The sequence below is a fragment of the Elaeis guineensis genome, chromosome 7 (assembly GCF_000442705.2).
Source record: "Elaeis guineensis isolate ETL-2024a chromosome 7, EG11, whole genome shotgun sequence".
NCBI lineage: Eukaryota > Viridiplantae > Streptophyta > Magnoliopsida > Arecales > Arecaceae > Elaeis > Elaeis guineensis.
This window is the reverse complement of record NC_025999.2, coordinates 24,122,367-24,149,185: the sequence shown is the minus strand read 5'-3', so window position 1 is coordinate 24,149,185 and position 26,819 is coordinate 24,122,367. Positions and strand designations below refer to the sequence as shown.

General features: G+C 38.3%; 2 protein-coding genes across 2 annotated transcripts; both read left to right on the top strand.

Moving 5' to 3' along the window:
* The first annotated feature begins 5,511 nt into the window (after positions 1 to 5,511).
* LOC105061463 (protein S40-7) lies at positions 5,512 to 16,437 on the top strand. Its single transcript, XM_073260930.1, is given in 2 exon segments — positions 5,512 to 5,864; positions 5,867 to 16,437. Coding segments are annotated over 2 exon segments (852 nt in total). The 5' UTR covers positions 5,512 to 5,560; the 3' UTR covers positions 6,415 to 16,437.
* A 3,515-nt stretch (positions 16,438 to 19,952) lies between these two features.
* Positions 19,953 to 21,517, top strand: LOC105061462 (NAC domain-containing protein 90). Its single transcript, XM_010945514.4, has 3 exons — positions 19,953 to 20,247; positions 20,550 to 20,845; positions 20,973 to 21,517. The coding sequence occupies exons 1-3, from the start codon at positions 20,094 to 20,096 to the stop codon at positions 21,246 to 21,248; spliced, it is 726 nt and encodes a 241-aa protein (XP_010943816.1). The 5' UTR covers positions 19,953 to 20,093; the 3' UTR covers positions 21,249 to 21,517.
* Positions 21,518 to 26,819: the final 5,302 nt, after the last annotated feature.

Sequence of the window (26,819 nt, the reverse complement as noted above, 5' to 3'; positions counted from 1 at the left end):
CTCTTGCGCCAACTTTCCCCAATCTTATCCCTTCTTTTTGTAGCCCCTTTTGTGAGTTATTTCATGCTCTCCATGAAATTTATGAGGGAGGGGGCGTCCAAGAGTTGGACGCCCCATGGACTCCTTGTTAGACTAGATTTTATGACCTAGTCTACCATATAAAAAGTTGCCGCCCCATATGCTATCAAATAAGAGTAAAAAATTTGTGGCTTTTAGATAAAAATAGAAGAGGAGAAAGAGGAAGGTATGGGTGGTTTGAGGTGCCAAAATCTTTGGAGGAGAGTCTTCAATCAAGAGATCAAAGGTTGATATCTTATAGAGAGAAAGGTAAGAGAAAAGATTATCTTCTCTCATTATTTTTCTTTCATATTATTTTTTCTTTATTTTTTATGTTTTCTATGTGATAAAATCTGAGAGAGAAAGAGGATGGAATGGGTGGTTTGAGGCATTAAATTCCTTGGAGAAGAGTCTTCTATCAAGAGATCAAAAGTTGATGTCTTGTAGAAATAAAAAGGTAAGAGAAAAGATTGTTTTCTCTTATTATTTTCTTTTCAGATTATTCTCTCTTTATTTTATATTTTTATATGATAAAAACTTGAAATAAAAAGAGAAAAGGCATGGTAAATTTATGCTCCAATTAGTTGGGGCATGGTGATCTAATTTTGGACATGATCTGATCATGTTCTGATGAGAGAAGAAGAAGAAAAGGTCTTTTCTTAAGATTTCTTTTAGAACCCTTCTTCTTCATAAATCATGAGATTTTTCTATGAAAAAAATCAGATATCATAAGATCTAGAAGTTAGAAAAATATCTAAAGAAGAAGATCATCTCATGTCTTAGGATAGAGATATTGTCAGGATATCAATCGTTGATGTACTGAAAGAGAAGAACTGTCTTCTCTTAGGATTTTTTCTTTTATATTTTTATTTCTGATTTTAAGGAGGTCAAAAAGTTTGACTTCTTCCTTATTTCTCCTCATATTCTTCATCTTTTGGAATGTTCAAGAGATCTGAAGAATATTTTTTAGATTAACCATCCGGAGAGATCTACAAGAAGCTAGCACTTCGAACGGATCTTCGTTCGATGAATCTCCGATTTTGTTACAGCCTCATGTGGATAACCTGTAGAGATCGGACACATGTGCGGCTTTAAAGGCAATAAAAAAAATCAATCATGAAGTTCTCGACCTACATGAAAGTAAGAGATCTGATCTCTTCTCTTATCTAGATGTGATCTAGATTTTAGATCTGAAACTGTTTCAGATCTAGGGTATTGATTTGATCAATACCAAAGCTTTTATTTTTTGATTTATAAATACAATATGACATATTATAGGTTATAATTATAGAGTTTAGTAATTTGATTACATGCATTTATAGATTAAATTATTTAATTTACATATTTCACTACGTTATATTTCAAAAATATTTTGATATTCATGTATGAAATTTTGCACCTTTTCCAACAGCCTACACTCTCTGATTTCTCCTCGAAAGTAGGTTGATCGGGTGCAAATTCAAAAAGCAGGCACCAACTGGCTATAGTTGTCAATACTATCTGGCCATAGCTATCAATACTATTTGGATGTAACCATCTGATCTTGAGAATTATTTCAGGCATAACTGTCTGATCTTAAGAATTACAACCAAATAGCCACATCAAATTCGATCAGTCTGTCTACCAAAAATAGTTATACAGCCGTCTCCTCTATAAATACTGAAACCCTGAGGATTCAGGTAAGTAATCCATCTTAAAGAGCTAAAACTCTGTTTCTTTGTTTGTGCATTCTGACTTGAGCATCGGAGGGTCCTCACCAAAGCATAATCCTTCGACTTGGATTTTTTGCAGGTTGCTCCAATACTGTGCTTTTCAATTTTTTGGTGTTAACCAGAAATAAGCTACAATAGGAATCTTTTAAACTCTGGAAGCCGAAGTCTTTCTTGCCAATTATTTCGATTCGTCTTCGAAGATCTACGGCTATTTTTGCTTAGGAATGAGATGCCTGCCACTAAGATAAGGTACTCAAAAATTATTGTGTCCACCTTAGGAGGCTGCTTTTGGGGCTGCCTGGGCGATTCCCCTATACACCCCCTCATATCGTGACTATGCTCGTGAAGGGGACAAGGCACCCGGCATACGAATGGGTCACACAAACAGGGTGTTTCTACATGCAAATGCTAGGGGGAAATGCTAGGATGCATGGATGGGTCCCGTGGCCATATAGCCCTATTATTTCTGGGTAACGAAGTGTCTGGTATCATGACTACTTCATCTCTGAGGGAATGAAGCACCCCTCTCATAGATATATTCATCCGAAGATGAAGTGCTTATGAGGATTTTCTAGCTATATTCATATTCATAAACAAAGCATCCTTCTCATGACTATATTCATCTATAGATGAAGCGCTTATGAGGAACTCTTGTGGCTCGACTGAGACTTTTATCTTTGAGTGATTGGAATTTGCAGGCTCCGAGGGTCCTTTCAAATTAGCCCTCTGAAGGTCTTTTCTAGATTAGTCTTCGCTTCACGTATGAATGGGGTCTTCATCGGCTTTGCTCGTTGAAAAATGAGGAGTCTTCGATCTTCATTGACTCTGTCTACTGAAAAGTGAGGGGCCTTCAGTCTTCATTAGCTCTGTCCACTTGAGACGAGTGGTATTCTTCGCTAATGGTCGTCTGAGATTTTTGTTCTGTGACAAATGATATCTTTGCTCTACTTATCTTTACTTGAGCGATATTTTTGCTCTATTTGTCTTGGAACGAGCAGATTATTCGAGCGGTATATTTACTCTACTCATTTTGGGACGAGTGGCTTCTTTGCCCTGCTCGTCTTTACTCGAGTGGCATTTTTGCTTTGCTTATTTTAGGATGAATGATATTTTTGCTCTGCTTGTTTTTATTCGAGTGGTATTTTTGCTTTACTCATTTTGGGATGAGCAGCATTTTTGCTCTGTTCGTCTTTACTCGAGCAGCATTTTTGCTTTACTTGTCTTGGGACGAGCGGCATATTGAATCTTAGCCCCAAACCAACTTTTCGAAAGACAATTACCTCAGAAAGATGAGGTTTATTAGTCTTTATTAACTGCACAGAACCTCGCAACCCTGATTTGACCCGCATCAAGCCAAATCACCCTCATGCGACAGGCTGGGTGGTCAGTTCTATTTAATCCCTATCAATCCATAAGATTTGTTGCCATGTCATCAGCCATCCCCCGACTATCATCAGCCATCCTCTAGTTGGTAATCCCTTCCTAGGTCCCATCGAGTGTGTGCTGGCACATGACCAACAATCTCCCCCTAACGACACCCGAAGGGCCTCTTAGATTTCAAACCTGCAACTCACTCTGATATCAGTTGTTGGACCTTAGCCTCTAACTAGCTTTCCAAATGATAATTGCCTCAGAGAAGGCAGGGTTTATTAGTCTTTATTAACCGCACAGAACCCCGCAACCCTATGTTGATCCGCAACAAGCCAGATCATCTTCATGCGGCAGGTAGGATCATCAGTCCCATTTAATCCCTACCAACCTACAAGACTTGTTGCTATATTATTAGCCACCCTCTGACTATCATTAGCCATCCTTCGGTCGGCAATCCCTCTTTAGTCCCACTGGATGTGTACTGGCACATGGCCAACATGGTATTTTTGCTCTGTTTGTCTTTATTAGAGCAGCATTTTTACTTTATTCATTTTGGGATGAGCGGCATTTTTGTTCTACTCGTCTTTGGATAACCTTGGATGGATTTGATTTTTACTTCAAATCGACTTGCTATTGACCTCGAATCTGTTTGATCTTAACTTCGGATCGGCCTTGATCTTAACTTCGGATCGACTTTGATCTTCGCCTCGGATGGACTTGATCTTTACTTTAGATTGACCTTGATCTTTAGCTCGAATGGATTTGATCTTTACTTTGAATTGGATGCTCAAAGGCCTCGGATCTTGTTGAGGCGACCTCGGATCTTGTCGAAGATTTTTTGGATGACCTCAGATTTTATTAAGATTAGCCTTCTTCACCTCGGATCTTGTCGAGGCGACCTCAGATCTTGTCGAGATTGACCTTCAGGATGTCAGCTTTTAGGCGGTTGGCTTCGGGAGCCCAGGGACAGCCTCCAGCTTTGCTTTGGCTCGAGTGCTCGAGGACTTATGTCCTATGAGAAAGAAAGGAAACTAAATAGTAGATGGGGACTTAAGAGTCTTTTACCATGAAGAGCTTTGAACTTTGTTTGAGAACTCTTGAATCTTGCTTGGCTCTGTTGTTTGCCTTGGCTCGGTATAATTTTTATTTCATCTTGGTCTTCATCTTTACTTCAGTTCAGCTTTGTCCTTGATTTTTGATCGATCTTGTCCTTGACTTCGGACCGGCCTTGATCTTGACTTCAGATCGGCCTTGATCTTGGCTTCCGATTGGCCTAAGCTTCACATGAGAGTTTTATGAGACTTTCTCTTGGAGCTTGCTTTCCCTTAAAGTTGGGATTGCCTATCTCTCATTTTTAGGCCAACTAAGATAGCCTGGAAGGGAGGGCCTCCTGCGCTGGTTTTGGTCATTGCTCGGTGTGGATTGCCACAGTCAATGCTCGCACTTGAGTGGTTGGAGCATCGAACTGGCCCTAACTCTCCCTGGTAGCCGGCAGAGGGGGCTATGGGGGATGCCCCTGACAGCTAGTACAGAGCATGATTCTCGACCGGAGTTTCAACCGGCCAGCATGTCGTGGCATTAGGACGTTTCAAAGACGTTCTTCGTGGTGGCATGGCAATGGATTGCATGCTCCTTCCCAATAGTGGGCAAACCGTTCTTCTTCTAACGTTAATTTATTGTAGTTGAAATCCGTCCTAGATGGAGGTGGCTAGAGTCTGATGATGATTGCGAGTTGATGGCTGAAGTAAGAGGCCAGTAGTATGTACAGGAGTCGACAGCTTGAGAGCAATAATGCTGACAATAAATCGGAAGGCCAACGAATAGGTCGAAGATCGGAGGTCGGCGGTAGGGGCTAGGGCCGTCATAGAACTTATAGACCAAGATATATGGTCAGCTTATCGGGAGCTCATTTGCATCTTCGAGCCGGATGGTGGGGTTGCATCCCAACACTTCTGTTATAGAAAAATTGTGGGCATGGAGATATTAATTTTAATACGTTTTAGCTGCCAAAGCAGTGACACAGATGTGATATTTTTCTATGCTATTGTTGCGTGTTACTCTTAACACTACTGGTAGAGAGTGACATTTAGAGTGACATCTTTCAGTTAATTAAGCATTTTGTTTTAAAACTTGGGATTCTCTCCAATCATTGCTGGTTTGCGTTTGGTACGATGATCATGAAGCCCATCAGTCTGCTATTCCCGGTGCGAACGATGGAGTAATCTCTCGCACCGATTCATGTTAAAGCGAGCTCTGTCGCGATCCGAATTGAAGGGGATAACCCTGCAAAATTTCCGCGCATGATTCATCAGTTGCGTAGTCGGTGTAGAAACACGAACCATTTCTCCTCCCACCCGAGCCACGTCGTCTAGCCTCATTGAGATCGTGCTGGCAGAAACCAGTGGTCAAGATATTTCTTAATGAAACGAACGGCAGATCTAGATGGTCCGCATAGAGTTTTATGCGGACTCTCCCAATACGACGAATGTTCTCCCTTTCGTTCCCCTCGACCCCAAATTACGGCTCCACTCGGTCACTCCTCGGTCTCACTCACTCGCCGGAGACGCCAACCGGTGCCGATGGAGAGCTTCCGCCACCAGAGATCCCCCGGCTCCGAGCGCTTCCTCGGCCTCTTCACCCCTCCCGACTCCAACGGCTCCGCCGGCGTCGAGCTCCACGAGGACGAGGTCTTCTGGACCGCCGCCGACCACCCCGACCCGGCCCGCTCCCCCGTGCCAAGAACCCTAACCCTAATTCTAGCTACGGCCCCGTCTCCCCCTCTTCCCGCGCCACCTTCCGCCGCCTGCCTGACCGGAGCTTCGGCATCCTTGCTGCCCTCCCGGAGGAGGACAAGAATTCGTCGCCGGCGGCCGGGGGTCCCCCGTTCCTCCAGCGGAAGTCGTCCCTCTCCTCCTCCTCCTCCTCCTCCGCCTCCTCCTCCTCGTCCGCCGCGCGGATGATCCCGGCGATCCCCAAGCCCAAGACTGAGTACTCTTTCTCCGTTCCGGCCGGGAAGATCCGCCACCAGTCGGCCCCGGTCAATGTCCCGGTGATCCCCGGAAGGCCGAGAAAGGCCGCCGATGAGATCGAGGAAGGCGGAGGCAACGAGGACGGGGACGAGGATGAGATGCTTCCACCTCACGAGATCGTAGCCAGGAGGGGTTCGCCGATGACGACCTTCTCGGTGCTGGAAGGGGCTGGGAGGACGCTTAAGGGGAGGGATCTGCGCCAGGTTCGCAATGCTGTATGGAGGAACACAGGTTTCCTTGATTGATACTTGGAACTGTTTGCTTGTGTTGATGGTATTTTGGGCCTTTTGGATTTGGAAGGGATTTACGATTTTGGAAAGGAAAGAGAATAGAGGAGAATATTTTAGTTGTTCAATGAAAATAAGTGGGTGTTTATATCCTTCTTAGTCAGCATTTTATTCTCTAAAAAATATTATAATCACGCTTTTCTTTGGAAAAAAATATAGTTTATTTGATGAAAAAATTTGGAGTTCGAGTAGATCAACAAAAACAATTCTGTAGATTAGATGGAAGTAGATTTAAATCCTAGGTTGTTTCGTGAGAAAGAAGCTTGGACAGTTTTTTTCGAATTCCTTCTTTGCGAAACATGCTATGGTTGAGGTAACTGAACTAATTGTTTTTGCAGATTGATAACTAGCATGATTCATTTATGCAACACCTGTCCTGTATAGAGTTTGATAGTTACAAATTTAGGTCAATGATTTTGATTTGGATAGGGGTTGAAGACCGATCATTCATACTTGTTTTTGTTGCTTTATATATTGTAATCTCAGTTTACCACCAGTATGACTAAATTCATGAAAAGATTTAGTTTATAAACCAGTTCTTGGTTTGACTCTTTCAGCTAGGCTTTCTTATATAAGTGTGTAACCTCGTAACTTAGCTACAGAATCTTGAATCACTTCCAACTTTTAAGCTGTACTGCCCGTTCAAAGTGGATGTGATCCACAGAATACATGGAAATGTGCAGAAAATAGTCAAAGTACTAACTTTTTTGTCTATGTTTTCTGAACCTCTTAATTAAACCTTGAATATTTGTATCCAGCACTTAGTCATGGTTATTGATTTGGCACTTGGAGAAGGATATAGGTAATGTGAAGAAATTCTTAGATATTGGAAGGAAACGGCATGCAGTCATCCATCTACATCTGATGCATGTTCCAAGTCCATGTAATAGAAAAGCATATAAATGGACCAAATTAGCTCCTTGAGATATTTCAAGTAATATGAGTGTTTGCTTTAGCTTTAAAATCTTTGATATATTAGCATCAGAAATTTCATCTGTGCCAAGTCTATAATGCTTTGTGAAAACAGATTTTCTTGATTGATACCCTGAACTTGCTTTTCTTAATGAAATTTTAGAATCCTTTGATTGTGGATGAGATGCATGATTTCGAAAGCAAATGAGAAAAGATAATGCTTTAGTTGCTGAATGGAAGTAAATATGTGATTGTCCTTTACTTTCTGTCAGCATTTTATTTGCTCCATACTGGTATTTGTTTTGATTAGGTGTTTTTTTGGCATCATTGGATTTTTTAAATCGATTTTGTTTTTTTGTTTGATGGAAAACTTCAGAAGTTATATTTAGGACCAACAACAACTATTCTGCATATCAGATTGTGGTAGATTTGAATCTTTAGTTCTCGATTTGCAAGTAAAGATTGTCGAACTGTTTCCAAACTTCCAATTTTTGTGAACATACAATGGTTGAGGTGGATGAACAAAAGTGTCTTTATGAGTTGGTAATTTAAATGCTCCATTTGTGCAAGTTCTGACCTGTAATAAAGTTTGAAAATAATGCAAGAGAGTGATGTGCTCTGGATAGGGCTTAGAGACCAATTTTATTCCATTCATTTTTTACTTTGCTTTTTGTTTTTTAAGCTCAATTTACCACTAGCATGATTTCACGCATGAAATGGCTTAGTTCTAAGACATTGTTTTGGTTCCTTCTACATAAGTTCTTTATATGATGTGACAGCTAGCTGCTTAGCTATATAATTTTGAATTAGTCCCCACTCCATGAGATGTAGCTCTTATCCAAATTGAATATGATTTATGAAGAACATAAATAAAGTGTAAAAGAACTGAAGAACATAACCATATATGTTGCCCGAATGCCCTAATTTAACCTTAAATATTTGCACCCAGCACTTAGACATGATTATTGAGTTGTCATTTGGCAATAAATTGTTATGAAGTATACTTACATGCTAAAAGGTGTGCATAATTGGACTGCCACTTGAGTACAACAGACATACCAGGTCCATGTATTTTAGATGCAGGCTAGAGGTTAAAGGACCAATTTAGCTCCTTGATTTTAAGTAATACGAGTTTACACGTTATCATGAAAATAGCAGATACGTTACCCCAGGAGAATTTTTCATTTTTGAAACCTTTATGGCTTTACATACTCTAGCTTCTCTCAGTTGGTTGGAATCCTTTTCTGGTTCTAGAATGCAGTGATATGGTCAGTTCACACTATCTGATATGGTTTCTTGAAATTAAAAATCTAATATTTTGATCCAAGATGTAGTGTGATTAGTTGAAGGTTTAGCTACTGCTTTTTATTGAAAGATGAAGAGCAAACTCAGGGGAATAATTATTAAGATGCCTTTTATCTAACATCTAATGTTGATCTATCTTCAACCAGAAGACAATTATAAGCTAAGAAAATTGGATCACTGAACTTCTGTTTATTTGAAAATTAAGAAAAAGTAGAAATCATTGGATTTATTAATATGAGATTCTTGGCATTTCTGTTCTAAATATATTTGGAAAGAAAAGCTGTGGTATTTATTTTCAGTGATTCATGAATATGGTGATTCTTAAATACTTGTTGTAGCCCTATTTGAGATCTTTATTGCTTCTTATAAACTGAAATGAAACAAACCATCCTCATCCCATCTAGTGTAAATGCTGGATTTATGAATCATGTAGTGCCATTTTTTGTTTGAGGTCAAGTTCTACAGTATGCAAAGTGTTACTAAATAATAATTTATCACTTCCTTCATTATCTCTTCTAACCTGCAATCAGGATTCGAGCCACTCCACTCTCCCCTTTTCACTATCATCAAGATTGCATTTGATGAATGTTGTCAAGAGTTGAAGTGCTGACTCTAGGCAAAGTTATTGAATCTTAAGGTCTGTTGAGGTGCCAAGGTCTCTTGAAGACTAGTTGTGAGGTGCAAAGCAAGTTGCATGTCCTGATGGAGTTAGGTGAAATACAGATGCACATGCCCATACACATACATATAATGAATTCTTCATGTTAATATATCTGTTAACAAAATTGCACAATCAAACAGAACATGCATGAAGACACATAAAGCACCTAGATAACTTGAACTACACTCATAAACAGTCTCACAAATACGCAGTCATCACGGCATAGGGTGCATGCACATAACACATTTGCAGTCAGGGACAATCAAATACACACATACAACACGTAAGAATTATGAAAGCATGCATCTTCTATGGCATGCCCAAGGCATATTTTTTTAATGCTTTGATGAAGTTGCCTCCTCTTGAGGCTAGGCATGCTATTAACTACATTTCAAAATACCTATCAAATTGAATATAGTAAAGGATAATAAAGTATGAGGATTAGCCAAGAAAAGATAAAATAATGCGGAAAAGTGCAAAACCTTACTTGAGGTTTATTTTGACTGTATATAAACAGTGATTCAAATTTTTGTATTTGTCAGAAGTTTTGTAAGGTTGTAAAGGTGCTTTACTGATTGGGAGGCAGATTAGTGTGACCAACTAAAGCTAGATAGTATTTTCCATCTGATATTAACCTATCCAAGGTTCAAAACCATAAATCCATTTGATAGAAGTTGACATCAAAATATCAGTTAGGGTTGCTATGTGTACAAACTGGTTGTGCTGTATCACGTGAAATTGTGTTTTAGGCCATTCTTGTTATGGAATCCTGAACATAATGGTGCCTTGTAAGATCATGTCAGACTTGCATGGCATATGGAGCAGGATGTTAGTCTGACATGGCATATGGAGCAGGATGTAACTTGCATGGGAAGCATTTTCTGTACATGAATCTGTTTGTTCAAGACCAGGTTATTTCAAACAATTATGTGGCTTTCATTTATACTTTATATCATCCATTCCATGAGGACTGCATAACCAGTGTATTGGGACATTCACAAAGAAAGAATTGCTCAAAAAATTATCACTGGGAAAAAGAGTTATGTTCTTAGGATATATTACCCATCAACCTTTCTACGTTGCCTGTGTATGTGCTCCTGTGCAATTAGCGTACCTTCTTTAGTTTCTAGTTATTAACCCCAGCTTTAACTCTCTAGGCACATATCTGAATTCATTCTTAACAGCTGATGGTTACATTGTATCTTATTAAACACTCAAAAAGAAAACAAGTTGCTGAAGACCACAATACTCATGCTGGTGCACCTTCTGTCCTTGATGTGGGACAAGGTAAAAACCCTTTGGCTTAATGTCTTCTTTTGGAGCATTGTTAATTGATAACTATGTTTGCTTCCTACCTTGGAAGTCATGTGCAGGACAATACCAATTCTTTTCATTGACAAATAAATTGTTGTACAGTAACTTGTTTAGGTCATATGATTGTTGTTCTGTATTCAGTATTCCGTTGTATAGTTGATATTATCTCACTAATTTGAAAGTAGGACTTATATCTACTGCCTGTTTGCTTCAAATAACATCCAATTACACCATCAATTACAATGCCCTACATATCCCTCAGAAATCAATTGGATCAATAATGCTTCTTGTATGCAAGTCGCTTTCCTACATCAGAACAAAATTGGAGGCATTCATATTGTTTATTTGCACAGAGTTTCAAAGTAAGGATGCTACACATATTGCTAGATGTTTTCTTAGGACTAATTTAGCTACTTGTTGAGCTTTAATGTGATAAAATTAGGTGTTGTTGAAAATTCTAAATACCGGAAAGATTGCTGAACGATGCCACCAATCCTCTCGAACATTGAGTGCCTGTAAGCTGAAGCATTGAAGCTACCCTAAGGATCTGGCTGGAGAATATGCATAAACAAGGAGATTAAATGTCAGATAACCTTATTCTTCCTCCATGTCACCAAGTGGACATTGAGTAAATCATTTGTTTTGAGATATGTGAAACTTCCTGATACATTTTAGCTATGTTTTTAAATACTTCTATACATCATAGAAACCCAGAGTATAAACACTAGAATCTTTCATGAACAATCTTTGCAAGAAAACCTTGTGACAGATGTGAGCCTGGAGCAGTGTTCCGCTAACTTTGCTCATTCATCACTGATCTACCATTATCCTTGGCCTCCTTCTGAGATTGACACAGTCAATAAACCCTTGAATGTCAAGCACAATAAATTACTGAATCTCTCTTTGGAGATTTTTTTTCTTTTTGGTCAAAATTTTTGTTGTTCTTGATTTAGCATTTTGCCAGCAAGTATCATGAAGTCACTAATACATCAAACTGCTCATGAACTCAACATGACAAAATAAAAGCTTCGAGCTAATTGGCGTTCCCAAAAGAAGCACAGTTCATACTTATGCACTTAGTCGAGGATTAATTGCAAACTACCCATGGGTTCGTAATGCCTATATTAGATTCTTAGTCCTAGTGCTTGATCCTTGGTAGCAGAAATTTTCCATTTAAGGTGGCACATCTGCTTTAAACTCTTTTCAGAAATTTATCTTGCACCGCCTTAACATTATTTGTTTATTTATTTTATGAGAGCACCTTTCATCCAACTTGCATTGTCACAAATGTTGCAAGCTGCACATGCAGTGATGAGTACATATTGGCATCAAGTGGTCTGCATGAGGGAATGCAGTGCAATATGCACATGCAGCCTCCAGTATAACTACATGTTGATGAATGTAATTTTGAGCCCACCTTTTCTTCAGCATGTAGGTCTGTTTAGTTGTCAACCATCAAACGTGAATACCATTTTAGTTATGCATCATGACTTGTTGAGCTGGCAGGGGAGGGTGAGTTGGAGTTTGTTAAGATGATACGGTTTCCAAAATTTTTCTGAATTGAGTTGTTTGATGTGTTAGCTGTAAGCACATGAACCTAGCTCGTTCTTTTTTAGGCTAATTGTCGGTCACATGAAAAAGATATCTCAGTGTCGTGAGCCACTTTGGTGTATGTATGGGTCATAATTTGTGTTGATATATTAAAAGATATTAAATGTACAGTATTCTGAATGGATATTTCAGTGCCTTGAGCTGTGGTTATGTACATGCAATCAACTATTCATATGTTATATTTGCAATCATGTCAATTATATCTATGTGAGAATATTTTATGGAAATTAAATTTTCTTTTTTTTTGACAATATATTATGTCTAAACCATATTCGTCCTATGTCGGGGGTTGGAACTCACTTTCATCACAAAATCCCTAAACAACATCCTTTTCTAATTAGCTTTAGTAAAACTTTTCTCAGAGCCTGTGCACCTGGAATGGAGGTTGGAGAAGATAGGAAGGTTGCAAGTTGATTTGTATTTCCATACTCAGCCATTTTTTCATAGTTGATGTAATGGCAATTCTGTCCAAACAACAAAACATCCTCCTAACTTATCCATGAACATCATCATGGCAAAAGAACCTCCCAATTAATCCATATATCCAAACATCCAAATTTCCTATTTCACATAATGTATTATTCCTCCAAATTCATTTGGATAACTTTCTCGAATCCCTTCAAATTTTATTCCATAACCAAAAGCTATCAAAAGGTTTTGTGATTATAGTTCCAGATCCTCCTGGATTAGATCTCTTGGTTGGAGTAGTCCTTGCTAAATAAAAACTGATTTTTTTTAAGAGAGGGAGAATTAAAAATGGAGTTAGGAAGTGCCTGCTTCTCCTTCTCATGGCTAAGCTTCTTAGCTCCCTCACTTATCAATTTATTATAAAGTATCTACCTTCTTTAGCTTCAATAGAATAGACTTTTTCTGGGCATTTACTAGCCTTTTTACTTACATGATAGTCATAAAGTTGACATTTCTTTGTGTTGCTGGCATTGATAAGAATTTCTTTATAGTCCTTCACTAATAGTACTTCAGTTGCCACCAATAGATGACTACATCTTGGTCCCATAAGTAGTGACTCCCAAGGATGACTTGGCATACACCTAGATGATGTCGATTATGACAAATTTGAGGCACACCACTTCATGATCCATTCAATATCCTTCTGGATCTAGTCGAGATGGTAGAGACACAGATGTGAAGCAGTCACAAGCTATAATTTCTAAATCATACTTTCAAAGATGAGATTTCTCTGCTTCTAAGATCTACAATAGCTCAGATGATACTTTGGTTTACTTAGATCTTCACGTAAAAGAGCTCTTCTCTAGTTGCTGCATGAGGGTCTCTCCTTTTGGCTTAGTTTGGAATTCACTTACTCAAGCTCAAGTAACTCCTTAACTTTAGACATGTTGTCCGTCACCTTCCCTTGCCTGTTGGCGTCCTCCTTATTTTTCTTTCCCTTTCTAGTGCAACTCCGAAAGAAGCTTCTAACACTTTTCCTTCGTCCAACCTGTAATCTTAGAGTGATCCTACAAATTTTTATGTGCCATATTGACTTGCTTCATATCTTTTTCCTTTCTATCCAAATTTTTAGCACTTCCACTTAAGCTCTTTGACTTGTTATGTTATTGCCTTCCCTTGCTCTATTTTTCTCATCCATTCCTATGGTCTTTGTATATGTTGGTTTAATTGATGCTTTAAACATAGAAAAGCTTTAGTTCCTTGTGGATGCTGTTGTGGAGACCTTTGAAATACCCCATGAATTATACATGATCATCAATGGAGATCCTAGAGAAATATCTTGCTTATGGAACTCGGTGGCACAATTCTAGATAGATTGATCATATGTCTGTTTAAGATATTGTCAACTAATCTGCTATTTTTCAGTATTTGATATTGTAGACTTGCTTCTTGATAATTTTTTGAAATTTTTAATAGGTCATACTAGACATATTATGGTTCTATAGATACATTTGGGCATCCATTCTTAAGCTTCTAGGCCTAAAAGTCATAAGGATCCTGCTCCTAAGTTTAAAAAAATTCATGATTTGCATATATCTTCATCTCACTGACCTCCTTTCCCTTCCCTAGACTAAAATTGTTAAACATCTCTAGATATATCCTTAGATGGGCTTCTTCCATCATATGAGAATGAATGCTGAGGCTGGGAAAGATAGATTTAAAACATGCTAATGAGTACATTGATATCATTGAGGAGAGATGGGATTACTAAATGGATAGAGAGTGGCATCAAGTAGGTAATCCAAGTGCAGTCCCGACCGATTGTTTATTCTTGTAAGATATAATCATGCAATTCTTTGTTTCTTAATTAAATCAATCATGTGTATTGGCAACCTGCTACCCGAAGTTCTAATACAATGTCCTAAAAATAAACATGGATAAGTAACTATTAACTATTCTATACAATGTCATTCAAGATTTATCATACTGACCGATGGCATATCATATCGGGCATACCGTACCAAACTGGTATGCAGTATTGTACCACATTGACATTCAATATATCTCACCATCTCGTGCTGTACCAAGGGCTGGCAACATATGACCCGACCTGCCAATCTGACCCGTGTTCGACCCGTCATAAACAGGTTTGGATTTAAGCTAAACGAGTTTGGGTCATAAACGGATCAACTCATTTAACCTGTTTAATAAGTGTGTCGGATTTATGTTTTAGATATCTGACCCGTTTAACCCGTTTAATATTCAGGTCAGATTGAGTTAGATAACTCATTTAACCTGTTTAACCTATTTCTGACCCATTTAACCCAACCTGTTTAAACTGTTTAACCCATTTAAGATCCGTTTAACCTGTTTAAAACCTGTTTAAACTATTTCTGATCCATTTAACCTGATTTGTTTAATCTGTTTAATTCGTTTTACCTGTTTAATCCGTTTAACCTAATTTGACCTATTTAATAAACGGGTTAAACGGGTCGCGTCGGATTACCTGTTTAATAAATAGGTCGGGTTCAGGTTTAAATTTTTGACCCGTTTAATAAACAGGTCGGATTTGGGTTGATGATTTTATGATCCGATCCGTTTATGACCCGATTCGTTTATGATCCGATTCGTTTATGACCCGACTCGACTCGATTGTCACTCCTAGCTGTACCACATATTGATACTATAATAGAATGGTATGGATATGGGATTTAGTATCGAGACAGAAAATTTTGATATCATCTACAAGATGAAGTCTGAGTGATGATCGTTGCATGATATCTGAAGAGAATAAAATTACTGAAAATTAGAAACAAACACTATCTATTCAAGTAACAATATGATGTTGTATATGGTGTATGTTTTATAGATTAAATCTTTTTGAGGGGGATCACAACTCTGATAGGAAGGTAGAAAAGACAAAATAAATTCAAATATTTTGGATATCAACTCTAATTGATTCAATGTTTTATTATAAATAGTGTCTAATATTCAATTTACTTGGTTGTATTTGCAGTTGAATTGGACAACATTTGTGTTTTTTCAAAAAGGCATGATATCTTGTTGAATTTGAAATATTTATCAGGCATTGACTTGGGAAAATCCTTCCTTGAGATTAAGCAAGACCACATATGTAGTTCTAGCATGAACAATGCGGGCTGCCAATTATTTGGGTAGCAGATTCAAGATCTGTGAATTCACCATATTATTGCAATAGTTCCAATGATGAAAATCTAGATCAGTCATATCCATTGAGTTGGTGAAGATTCCATCAATGAACCCAACCTTCTTCTTGGTACTAAGATGGATGTTCATGGTTTTTGCTCTAGGTTGAATAATTATCACCTGTAATAATTGGGTCACAATTCACAAATGGTTTCTGGATTGTTGAAATGATGTAGATAAAGTGGATGCTTAAAGTTCATTATATTCTTTTTTTGGAGATAGGGTTCATTATATTCTTGTCTGTAAAGTTTTGCACTGATAGAGCAAACAGTAACCATTCCTTCAGATCGATCAAGTAGCAAGGTAATAGAATGATTATCTAAAGCAGAATAATCTCAACCGTGGAGTGATCGTGGAGAGGACTCCAGATGAATTATTCGAAAGGAGACAGAAAATGCATGGGAATACCAGAGTTTCAAAGGATTCTGACACCTTGATACAGTGGCAAATCTAGTATTGGATGATTGAATTTGTGTGTATTTTTCATTGATATATGAAGAACTTTCCGAACATCTGAAGTTTAAATATATGCACTAGTTAGTTTACATGTGTACACTGCATAATATGTACATAAATATCCTCTTGAATATGTGCTTCACATGGTATCAATTCAGGACCAAATCACTGTGAGATTTAAAAATGGCCCGATTCTGCAAAAGAAACAAAAATAACTGTTTCTTAAAGTGTCAAAAATAGGATAACTATGTTGGATGACACGTGTATGTGCATATTGATATACATGTGTGTGATAGGTAGCAAGCAAAAGAACCCTACACCCTTTGTGCCCACATTAGCCTAGCTTATGGACATAATTATAGGGCTACGGGTTGTATCTTTTGTGGGAATGATCGTTCGATCACATCTTATATAGATCTTAAAGCACCTTAAACTTTTCTTCCATCTACTTGTAAAGATCAAGTGGCTGTTGTGAGATCCAATGGTTGATGTCAAGCAGATGAATCATTTTTCCATCCAAAAGATACAACCCGGACCCCAATCCGAGGACTCATCATCCACCTCTCAAGCATGGTAAACCAAAACATCACCATCAACTAGTTAAACGAAAAACCTTTGGACCCATTCAAAGAATACATAATTAACACTAGTAACCTCAATTCTTATGCATTTATAGTCACTGTTATCAGACCTGCTTTTAGGCTAAACTCCGCGCAACTCAAATAGACTTGGTCAGACCACCACATGCAGGATTTGGTCTTGCTTAACGGAAGACAGACAGGAACTCAAGTGTTGAACGTCAACTACAATTAATCCCTTACTGTCCGGTCTTATCTCCTCACCTCAAAATGAGGAACCGTGTGTCCACTGACGTCCCCTTGGTTTTTAAGCGTCTCTCTCGTTATCTCTCTTATCCATTTTCTTTTTTTTTTTTGGGTAAAAATCTCTCTTATCCCATTTGGATCCCACTCAATTTGCTTAGAAGAGAGAATCTAAAAAAAAAAAAAATTTGGAGCACAACTTGGAAGAAGAAGAAGGGAAAACGCGGTTGTCCCAGGATACGCGGCAGAGAGACCACATCTTACTTGGTATTGGCCCTTTGGATGTCCTTTGTAAATGACTTCATCCATGACTCATTCCAAGGTGTGATCCAAGTCCTCCTAAGGTTTATTGGTTACAGCTATCATGACAGCCCTTGGTGAAAAATAATATCAAATCTTTTGCCACCTGCCAAGTTTCAACGCTGGACAAGGATGGTCATCACACACTCTGATAGGTGGAGAGTGCCGGAGATATGATGTTGCTTACCTTTTTACGTTTTGTTTGTAGAAATTGTCACCATAGCTCTATAGCATTCGTGCGCGTGTGGGGCCAAGAAGGGGCTTTTGATCGTGTTACGCGGTTCTTGGGAGAAAAAGACAGAGTTCCATGGATTAAACGCTAAGAAGCCAACAAATCTTTCCTTGTCATAAGATGGACAACGATAATATATGCCATAAGTGCTTAACATCAGCAAGGACTTTGGTCAATGAGTCTTGCATGTCATTGATCTTGGTTTTAGGTGGCGGGCAAGGAAAAAAAAAAAAATACAGCAAAGAAAGTTTCAATTGTTGAGAGATACATTGGTTGAGATTTCTAATAATTGGAGATTCAAAGAGAACATTTTTTTCGGATAAATTAGAGACTAAATTCTTTCGAGAACATGTAGAAATTCTATATTCATGCCTGCAAAAATCAAAATCCTAATATATATATATATATATATATATTGGAAATTCTATATATATATATATATTGGAAATTCTATTTAAAAATTATTACCTTTTAACTATATTATGGTTTTAATGTACCTTTTGATTCTGTAAAGGATGTGATGATGACAAGTTATTTGATCATTTGTTACATCAATCATACTGACCGTATACATAGTATATGCATTTAACTTGTTATGTTTTTTAGGGCGAAGGACGCTTATCTCTCAATTATATTCGACTTCCAAAGCCACTTAACCTCATGAACTATTAGCATAAAATTTGTGAGGTGTTCAACAATGATTTTTGGTGCTACGATGAAGTACCAGAGAGTAACATTGAGGTGCTTAGAGCTAAAGGACAAATATAAAAGAAATGCTTCCTCTTTCTTCTAAGGTGGTACTAGTACAACTCCTGGGATGCAGTTGTCGTCTTCTTTCAAATAAGGTGGAGGTGCTGGATGCCCTGTGTATTAGAGACATAATACAAAATCCTTCCTTTGTTTGGAGTGTGGTGATTAGAGGGATTAAGCAAGGCTACACATGTCATGTAACTTAACATATAACCTACAGCTTCATATGCCAGAACTATAAAAACAACTCTTTTATATCCACATAGAATGCAGAAATATAGATTTGTAGTAATTGAGGTTCATCTACGGGATTGTTTTTTTATTCTATATATAGGATATTGGAGGGAGTTGGACTCTGAATGAGAATGAAAATGAATGACTCTCATTTTAGCTATTTAATTGAAGGAGGTTATTTACATTCTGATTCTAAATATAAATAGAAATGTTTTAATACTTCCAAACTTAATTCCTAATCTGTCTTAGTATTCAAATTTTATTCCGATTTCGATTTCAGTTACAAACAAAACATATTGGAAGAGATAGTTATACTGATTTCTATTCCAATCTATTTCAATTTCAATTACAAACCAAACGTGTACCTAATATCTCTTGATTAAAACTTTTATACCATATACTTATCTAAATTATATAATTTTTGAAAGGAATTCTTTTTTTTTAAAATTAGATATTTGATTGTTATCCCTATCTTATTTTAAGGGAATATTTGATATCTACATGCATTTGATCCTCAAACGGAATTGAAATCAGAATCAAAACTAAAATGAATTAGTATAAATATCGAAATGATTATATTTTCCCGTACATTTATTTTCCGATCAAAATTGAAATTAGAATCAGAATAAAATTTGAATATTTGGAGAGAGTAGAGAGTAAATTTTGAGAGTTTGAGGTATTTTCATCTCGAATCAGAATGAAAATAGGATTCTCTCCAACCAAATAGCCAAAATGGGAGTAACTTATGTCTATTCTTGTAGTCCAACTGTTTCCAACCAAACATATTTTAATTATATCAATTTTGATGGAATTTTAATTTTCACGCTCTACACAGCATCAAAATTCTCTCCCTCCACCAAAGAGAAGCAAGAGAAGTGCAGCAACAACAATTGCTCTTCGTTTGTCATTCTTGACTCATTAAGATTGCAGACATCCATCTTGCCTATTCTGGCATGGATCCAGGAAGTGGAGTGCAGGTTCTGTGGTAAAGGTTGAGTCTCGCCTCTCGTTATCCGTCCAATAACTTTTAACATCTGTACGTTCGGTGTGAAACGGAGCATAGTGGGATATGACCGAGTCCTCCATTCTCCCAGTTTTCCACAAGTCCACCACGCTCTTGGAAATTTCCACACAAGCAGCCTCAATCAGCCCCACACCATCCGACCGCTGTCTTCTCTTCCCCTTATCTCAAGCCCCACTAAATATTTTATATATATATATATATATATATATATATATATACACACGCACTTTACACCAACTTACACATATAGAAGCATACCCTTCCTCCTACCTGCAAGCTGCCTCAACCAAGCAGAAACTCCCCAGGGAGAGGGAGAGGGAGAGGGAGGGAGGCACATCTTCCAAGATCCGAAAAGGTTGAGAGATAAAGAAAAGGAGCAGGGACATGAATAATCTTGCACCAGGCTATCGTTTCTACCCGACAGAAGAAGAATTATTGAGTTTTTACCTTCACAACAAGCTCAAAAAAAGGAGAGAAGACATGGAACGAGTCATCCCCGTCGCCGATGTGTACTGCTTCGATCCATGGCAGCTCCCTCGTAAGCACTCATTTTGTTGTACCAGTTCATCATCTTTTCACTCTTATTCTATTCCAGCCTTATTTACTTTTAGTAGAGAAACTACGGACAAAAACATACACATTCTTTGGTAGTTCCCTATCTACCTTGTCACCTTCTTGGATCACTTGCTTTAATTTTGATAACTTGTTGAATCTATGCATATGCTTAATTCATTTCTCCTTCTTCTTCATACCAAGTCTCTCTAATTTGAAGTACTCTCCAAAACTAGTTATCATATCCGAATCACAAACTGATTCCCTATAAATCACTACTGCATGCAGAAATCTCTGGAGAGCCATGCATTCGAGACTCCGAGCAATGGTTCTTCTTCTGCCCAAGGCAGGAGAGGGAAGCTCATGGGGGAAGACCGACTCGGACCACACCTTCGGGCTACTGGAAGGCCACCGGCTCCCCTAGCCTTGTCTACTCCTCCACCCACCGTGTCATCGGTGTGAAGAAGACCATGGTGTTTTACCAAGGAAGAGCTCCCACAGGAACCAAAACCAAATGGAAGATGAACGAGTACCGGGCATTTGAAGAAGATGCAACCATCACTACATTAACTGAAATACCAAAGGTATTAATTCTAACCACTTGAAACCTTACAGTTTGTATGCTTGCTCAAGACAAATTACACTAAGAAGGATTTGATTTATTATCCGCTTCTTTTTGTAGTGATCTTGTATAATTTTTTGATTGTGTAGCTACAAGGCGAATTTAGCTTGTGTCGAGTCTATACACGATCGGGGAGCATCAGATCGTTCGATCGGCGTCCTTCCGTCGCAATTACAGCCAGTGAGAGTCAAAGGATGCCTGAAGCATTGCCGTCCATGGACACAAGATTCCTGGCCAAAAGAGCCAGGTCTGAAGGCAGCTCCTCGCCCGAAGACGATGGCTGCAGCCGATCGATGCATCATCGAAGAACCAATGATCCCAAGGGAATTGAAGACAATGATTGGGATTTGTTGGATTGGGTTTGAAGACAGAGAATCCAGCCTCCCTCTCTCTCCATAATTAATTTATTTTTTTATTGATTAATTCAAAAAATAGGTATTGATTTCTTAGAAGCTGGCATCACTAATTATGAGGAGAGAAAGGGTAGCATAAAAGAATATGAGAAAAAAGAAAAAAAAGATGTTCCAACGGGAGAGAGAATGCTAAGCAGCAACTCCAGTTGTATGGCAGACACGCCAAACTCGGATTTGATTATTTTTCTTCTATTGACTAGTAGTAGAATTATTTGGCCCTACGTTTGTGTCATCGTCATCATTCAATCGTCACCCATGACGCGTTTCAAAGTGTCAAGTTGCTTTCACCTATATTTATATAGATAGCATGGTGTCAAATTCCACCCTGTCAAGAGGTAGGTCACGGAGGGTGGTGAGACACAACCTTGTTCTACCGGGTGAATGAGTCATGCGCAAGTGGGTCATGCAATCCTTGGGCTTGAACAATTTATGAATTGGACTCGCAGCGGCGAATGGGGCCCAAAGAGCCGAAACCAAAGTGAACCAGATGTAGCGATGCTAGTGTCTAAATGAATTTTGGGATACTCCAGCCCCAGACCCAAACTTATCGGGCCAGCCTGTGAACGCATTGCCCCTCTTTGCCCTTGTTACCCCGCACGACCTCTTCCCCGGCCTCTGACACCATCGCCTCCATTGCCTCTCACGCGTCCTCTCTCTCTCTCCCCACCATCTCCTCCTTTCACCATCTCTCTCTCTCTTTCTCCCCCTCTCTCCCCCACCATCTCCTAGCTCGTTCCACCGTCCCTCCCTCCCTCCCTATGCCACTCCCTCCTTCCCTCCACGTGCGGGTGTTAACCGTGTCCAATCTATCATCAACCCCTCTCACTTCCTCATTCTCTCTGCTATTCTCTCTCTCCTCTCTCTTAAAACAAAGCGCCAGTGTCGGAGGGGTCTAATTATTGAGCATGGATCCTCTACCGATAGAACTGGAAATGGGCTAGGCCAGGTTAGGCCACACCTCTAATTGAGCCTGGCTTGAAATATTTTTTCGGACTTCAGACCAAATTTAGGCCCGAAGTTTTTTACAAATTTAGACCTAAGCCCGATCTGAATTACCCACCTTGCCGCCTCCAACCCCTTCATCAGCCCCTCCACCTCCATGGAGCTCATGAACACCATCGCATCCAAAGTTTTGCATACCCAGGTCCCAATCATCGAGTCTCATACATCAGAACTCTTACTAGAATCCACCTCGATGCCTCCAGATCCTTAAAGAAGTTTGGAATCACCGATGGCTCCTCTAGATCGATAATGGTTGGCATGGGCACAGGACCCTCCTCCCCAACCTATCCCCCAGCGTCGCCACTAGACCCACTAGAGAAGCGATCAATCTTAGAATAAGAACCTTAATCCGGCTAGCGTTCTGACAAAGCTAGAAAAAGAACCAGCCCTCATGGAGTAGCTCAGAATCTTTGCCAAGGGCGGCAACTATGAAGAGCTCCTCAGCTTCAAATTTTATAATCATAGTAAGCTGCAATAGCAAGTACTATGCAGATGGATTTTAGCATGACTACAGATAAAAAAGTATCATGATCGTCAATGCCTTTGTGCTAACTATAACCTTTCATCACCAGTCTTGCCTTATAGGCCTCTACTTTACCATCCACACTTATTTTTCTTTTGTAGATCCATTTACACCCAATGAGAATAATTTTCTCTGATGGATCCACTAAGATCCATACTTGGTTCGAGTGCATTGAGTCAATTTCAGATTTCATTATATCTAACCATTTCTCAAAATTGATGTCAGACATCACCTCATCAAAAGTACTAAGATCATCACCATGAACCCCATCTCCCACAAAGAGCATTTCTTCTACATCTTCTTTCAGCATACCCATGTATCTTTCAAGAGGATGAGAGATTCTATCTGATCTACTAGATGGAGGTGAAACATCAACTACTGGCTCATCATGGATGGATTTCTAAGGATCTATAGCTCTTGCTCTTTAGAGGCATTCTCGTCAAGCTTAATTAATCTCCCACTGTCGTCATCCTAGATAAACTATTTTTCTAGAAGTGTGGCATTGCAACTCACAATCATATTGCGATCATGTGAAAAGTAAAAGTAGTACCCCATAGATTCTTTAAGATACCCTATGAAGTGAGCTATAATAGATCTATCCTCTAACTTATCGACTTTCTGTCTCTTGACATAAGCTGGACATCCCCAAGTCTTAAGGTAACTCAGACTCAGTTTCTTACTATATTATATCTCATATGGTTTGGTAGGAATGGATTTAGAAGGAACTCTATTTAAAATATGTATTACAATAAGGCATGTTCCCAAAAAAATATGGATAAATTAGTGAAGCTTATCATGGATCGGACCATATCCAATAGGATCCTGTTTCTCTTTTCGAATAACCCGTTGAGTTGAGACATATCGGATGGAGTACATTGAGAGACTATATCGTTCTCCTTAAGATATCTCAAAAATTTAGTACTTAAGTATTCTCCTCCTTAATCAGAACATAGAACTTTGATGGATTTGTCTTTTTGCTTCTCTACCTCATACCTGAATTTTTTGAACCTTTCAAAGATTTTAGACTTATATTTTATAAGAAACACATACTCATACCATGACAGATTATTAGTAAAAATAATGAAGTAGCTATAACCACCTCTGGCCTGCACATCAAATGGACCACATAAGTCGGTGTATACCGGGACTAGTAACTCAGTGGCCCTTTTTTTTGTCCCATAAAAGGTAGTCTAGATATTTTTTCTCAAAGGCATGATTTACAGGCTGGAATAGACTCAGATTTAATAAAGTCCAGGATCCCATCCTTTTTCAACCTGTTTATCCTGTCCTTTCCAATATGGCCAAGCTTATGGTGCCATAAGTACTTATGGTTAAACACTTTTGTATGTCTTTTTTGACCTACGGCACTCACTACTTGCTCGTTTAGGTTCACATTAGCATCAACATGCAAGTGATAAAGACTGTCAATCAAAAGATCAGATGTAATCAATTTATTTTATAAATAAATAAAATAAAAATTTTTATTAAATTAAAAAATAAATCCATCCCATGCTAGTACAGAGATTGAAAATAAATTTTTACTAGCTATAGGAACAAAATAACAGTCTTTTAAATCTAATCTAAAATTTGACGGTGATCGAAGAGGATAGGTTTCAACGACTTCTGCAGTAACCTTCGCTCCATTATCGATCCGAAAGATTATGTCATCTTTTCTTAACCTTCTATTTTCTATTAGATCTTGTATTGAAGTACATATATATATGCACTCGAACTAGAGTCCAATATCCAACTAGAAGTAAAAGAAATTGTTAGGTTAGATTTTAATACAAGCAAACTTTCACAAGGCATTTCATCTTTTTTCTTTAGGCTCTCCAAGATAGAGTATCTTGAACCCTTCAAGGTTCTCTCAGCAGTGACCAGCACATTGACCAACTCGGGTAAGTTGCAGTTCAATTTGTTTATATGCTAATTTATGATAAACTATCCAAATGAATTAGTCAGGGATTGGAGGATTAAATCTATCTTTGACTCCCTCTACATAGTAAGCTCAAGCTTCTCAAGCTCCTTAAGATCCTTGATCATTCTCATACAATGATCATAGACAGACTGCTTGGACAATTCGAAGTATGTGGTCTGGCTCTACTCAACGTATAACTCTTATAGGTGAGTGATCATTATTGAAAATTGTGTTCTAAAATCAATCGTATGATGATTGAGTTTATCTTTGTATATGAATTATTGTTTAATGAATAATAGTTATTCTGGTATTTTTCATCACAAAGTGACATCTTCCTTGAACTCTTGTATTATGATGAAGTCCTTAAAACTATGCTAGTGTACGATAAAGAGAGAATTTATCGTATAGTTCTTAAACATATTTGTGATCAAATGATACGTCATTACGGGATGATGATGTTTATCGAGTGAAGATCGTTGTGTACCATATGGATTGGTTGTCCTCTTAACTAAGGAGTATGGTGACACTGATATGGCATACAGGTGAGATGTAGAGGTACATCGTCACTGAACAAGTGACTGATCTGCTGAGTATTTTATTGTCAAGAGATGCTCGTGAAACATATAGATATAAGTGTCCTTCAGATCTGAGATCATCGTAGTGACTTGTAAGCAACTCATTGTGCTTTGGTGCCAGACTATCTGGATTTCTAATGCAGTGACGGAAGGCTACTGGGTATAGTCAAGTACTTACGAAGTCTGTGTATGGATCAAGATGAGATTGACCTCTCTAGATTATTGAAGTTGATGTATCATTGTATTTTAATTTAGCAAAGCTTTGGCCAGGATAATCCATGAGATAGATTTGAAAGGTTGAAATACAATACGGATGAAGCAATCTTGGTTGACAGTTAACCTGAGATCATCCTAGAGCATTCAGGATCAAAAGGATGAATTATGCGATAACCATGTGTATAGGTTCTGAAATATTTTTTTATGATAATTCAATCTATCTGGACATCAAAAATCATTGCTAGATGGTATCTCGATTAGTGCAAGAATTAGTTCCTGTGCTACTGGCTTAGTGTTTGAACCTATGGAGTCACGCACACAAGTCAAACAAAATAAAAAAAAATTAGCCTATGTTTATATATCCAATTTGAAAGTACTTGACTTGATTGAACATATAAGCTAACTTGATTGAGAATTAAGTTGTAGATCAAATGAGATTGAAGAGTTGACTATGTGTAGCTAGCACTACACATGAGATTCAGATTCAATCCCGGAGATGAACAGTTTCTGATCTATGATCCATGGAGCATATGAAAGATTAAATTTAAATATTGATTAATTTTAAATTAGATCTAAATTAATTAGACTTAAATGGATTTAAAATCTAAGTTAGACTTGATAAGTCCTAAAGAGTTTGGGATTGACAGTCTTTTGAAATTATTTCGAATCAACTTCGAATCGGATTCGAATTGGATCTATTTTGGATGAGATATGAGTATTCCCACTTGCACTGAGATTCTTCTCTCATGAAGGATGACCAAAATTTGATTTGATGCTTATTTGGGGTGTCCTAACTAGGTTTGAGAGTGGATGCAAAATGGATGTCATAAGTGATGGCAATTCTATCTCATATAGGAATCCTTCTTTCATGAGTATTAGATCAATTCAAATCAGATTTGAGTTAGGAGTCCTACTCTTATTGGGTCATGAAAATTATCTATAAATAGAGAGAGTCTCTACCTATGGATGCCTAGCAAATAGCAAACAAATCAGATTGAGAGAAGAGAGAAAGAGAGAGAGGCGTGAGAAAAGAGAGGTCCCTTCTTTCCTTTGGCCTCTTCCCTTGTTGCCGCCCCTCTTTCTTTAGGTGTGAGCTCTCTTTGGGCATCCCACTTGCTAGTGTGAGGAGTCACGCCAGCACATCTCCTCTCTTGTTTGGTTGGCTTGTGAAGATAATTGGATTGGAGTTCATCTTGCTTTTCTACGGCGTCTGGCGTGCATGCGAAGTAGAGGATCTGCACATCCAGGCCTCTGTGAAGGTTTATATCAGATAAATTGAGATTTGATCT

Coding starts and splice junctions, on each gene's coding strand:
- LOC105061462 (XM_010945514.4), top strand. CDS start 20,094: ATGAATAATCTTGCACCAGGCTATCGTTTCTACCCGACAGAAGAAGAA. Junction 20,248..20,549: donor CGATCCATGGCAGCTCCCTC/GTAAGCACTCAT, acceptor TACTGCATGCAG/AAATCTCTGGAGAGCCATGC. Junction 20,846..20,972: donor CATTAACTGAAATACCAAAG/GTATTAATTCTA, acceptor TTGATTGTGTAG/CTACAAGGCGAATTTAGCTT.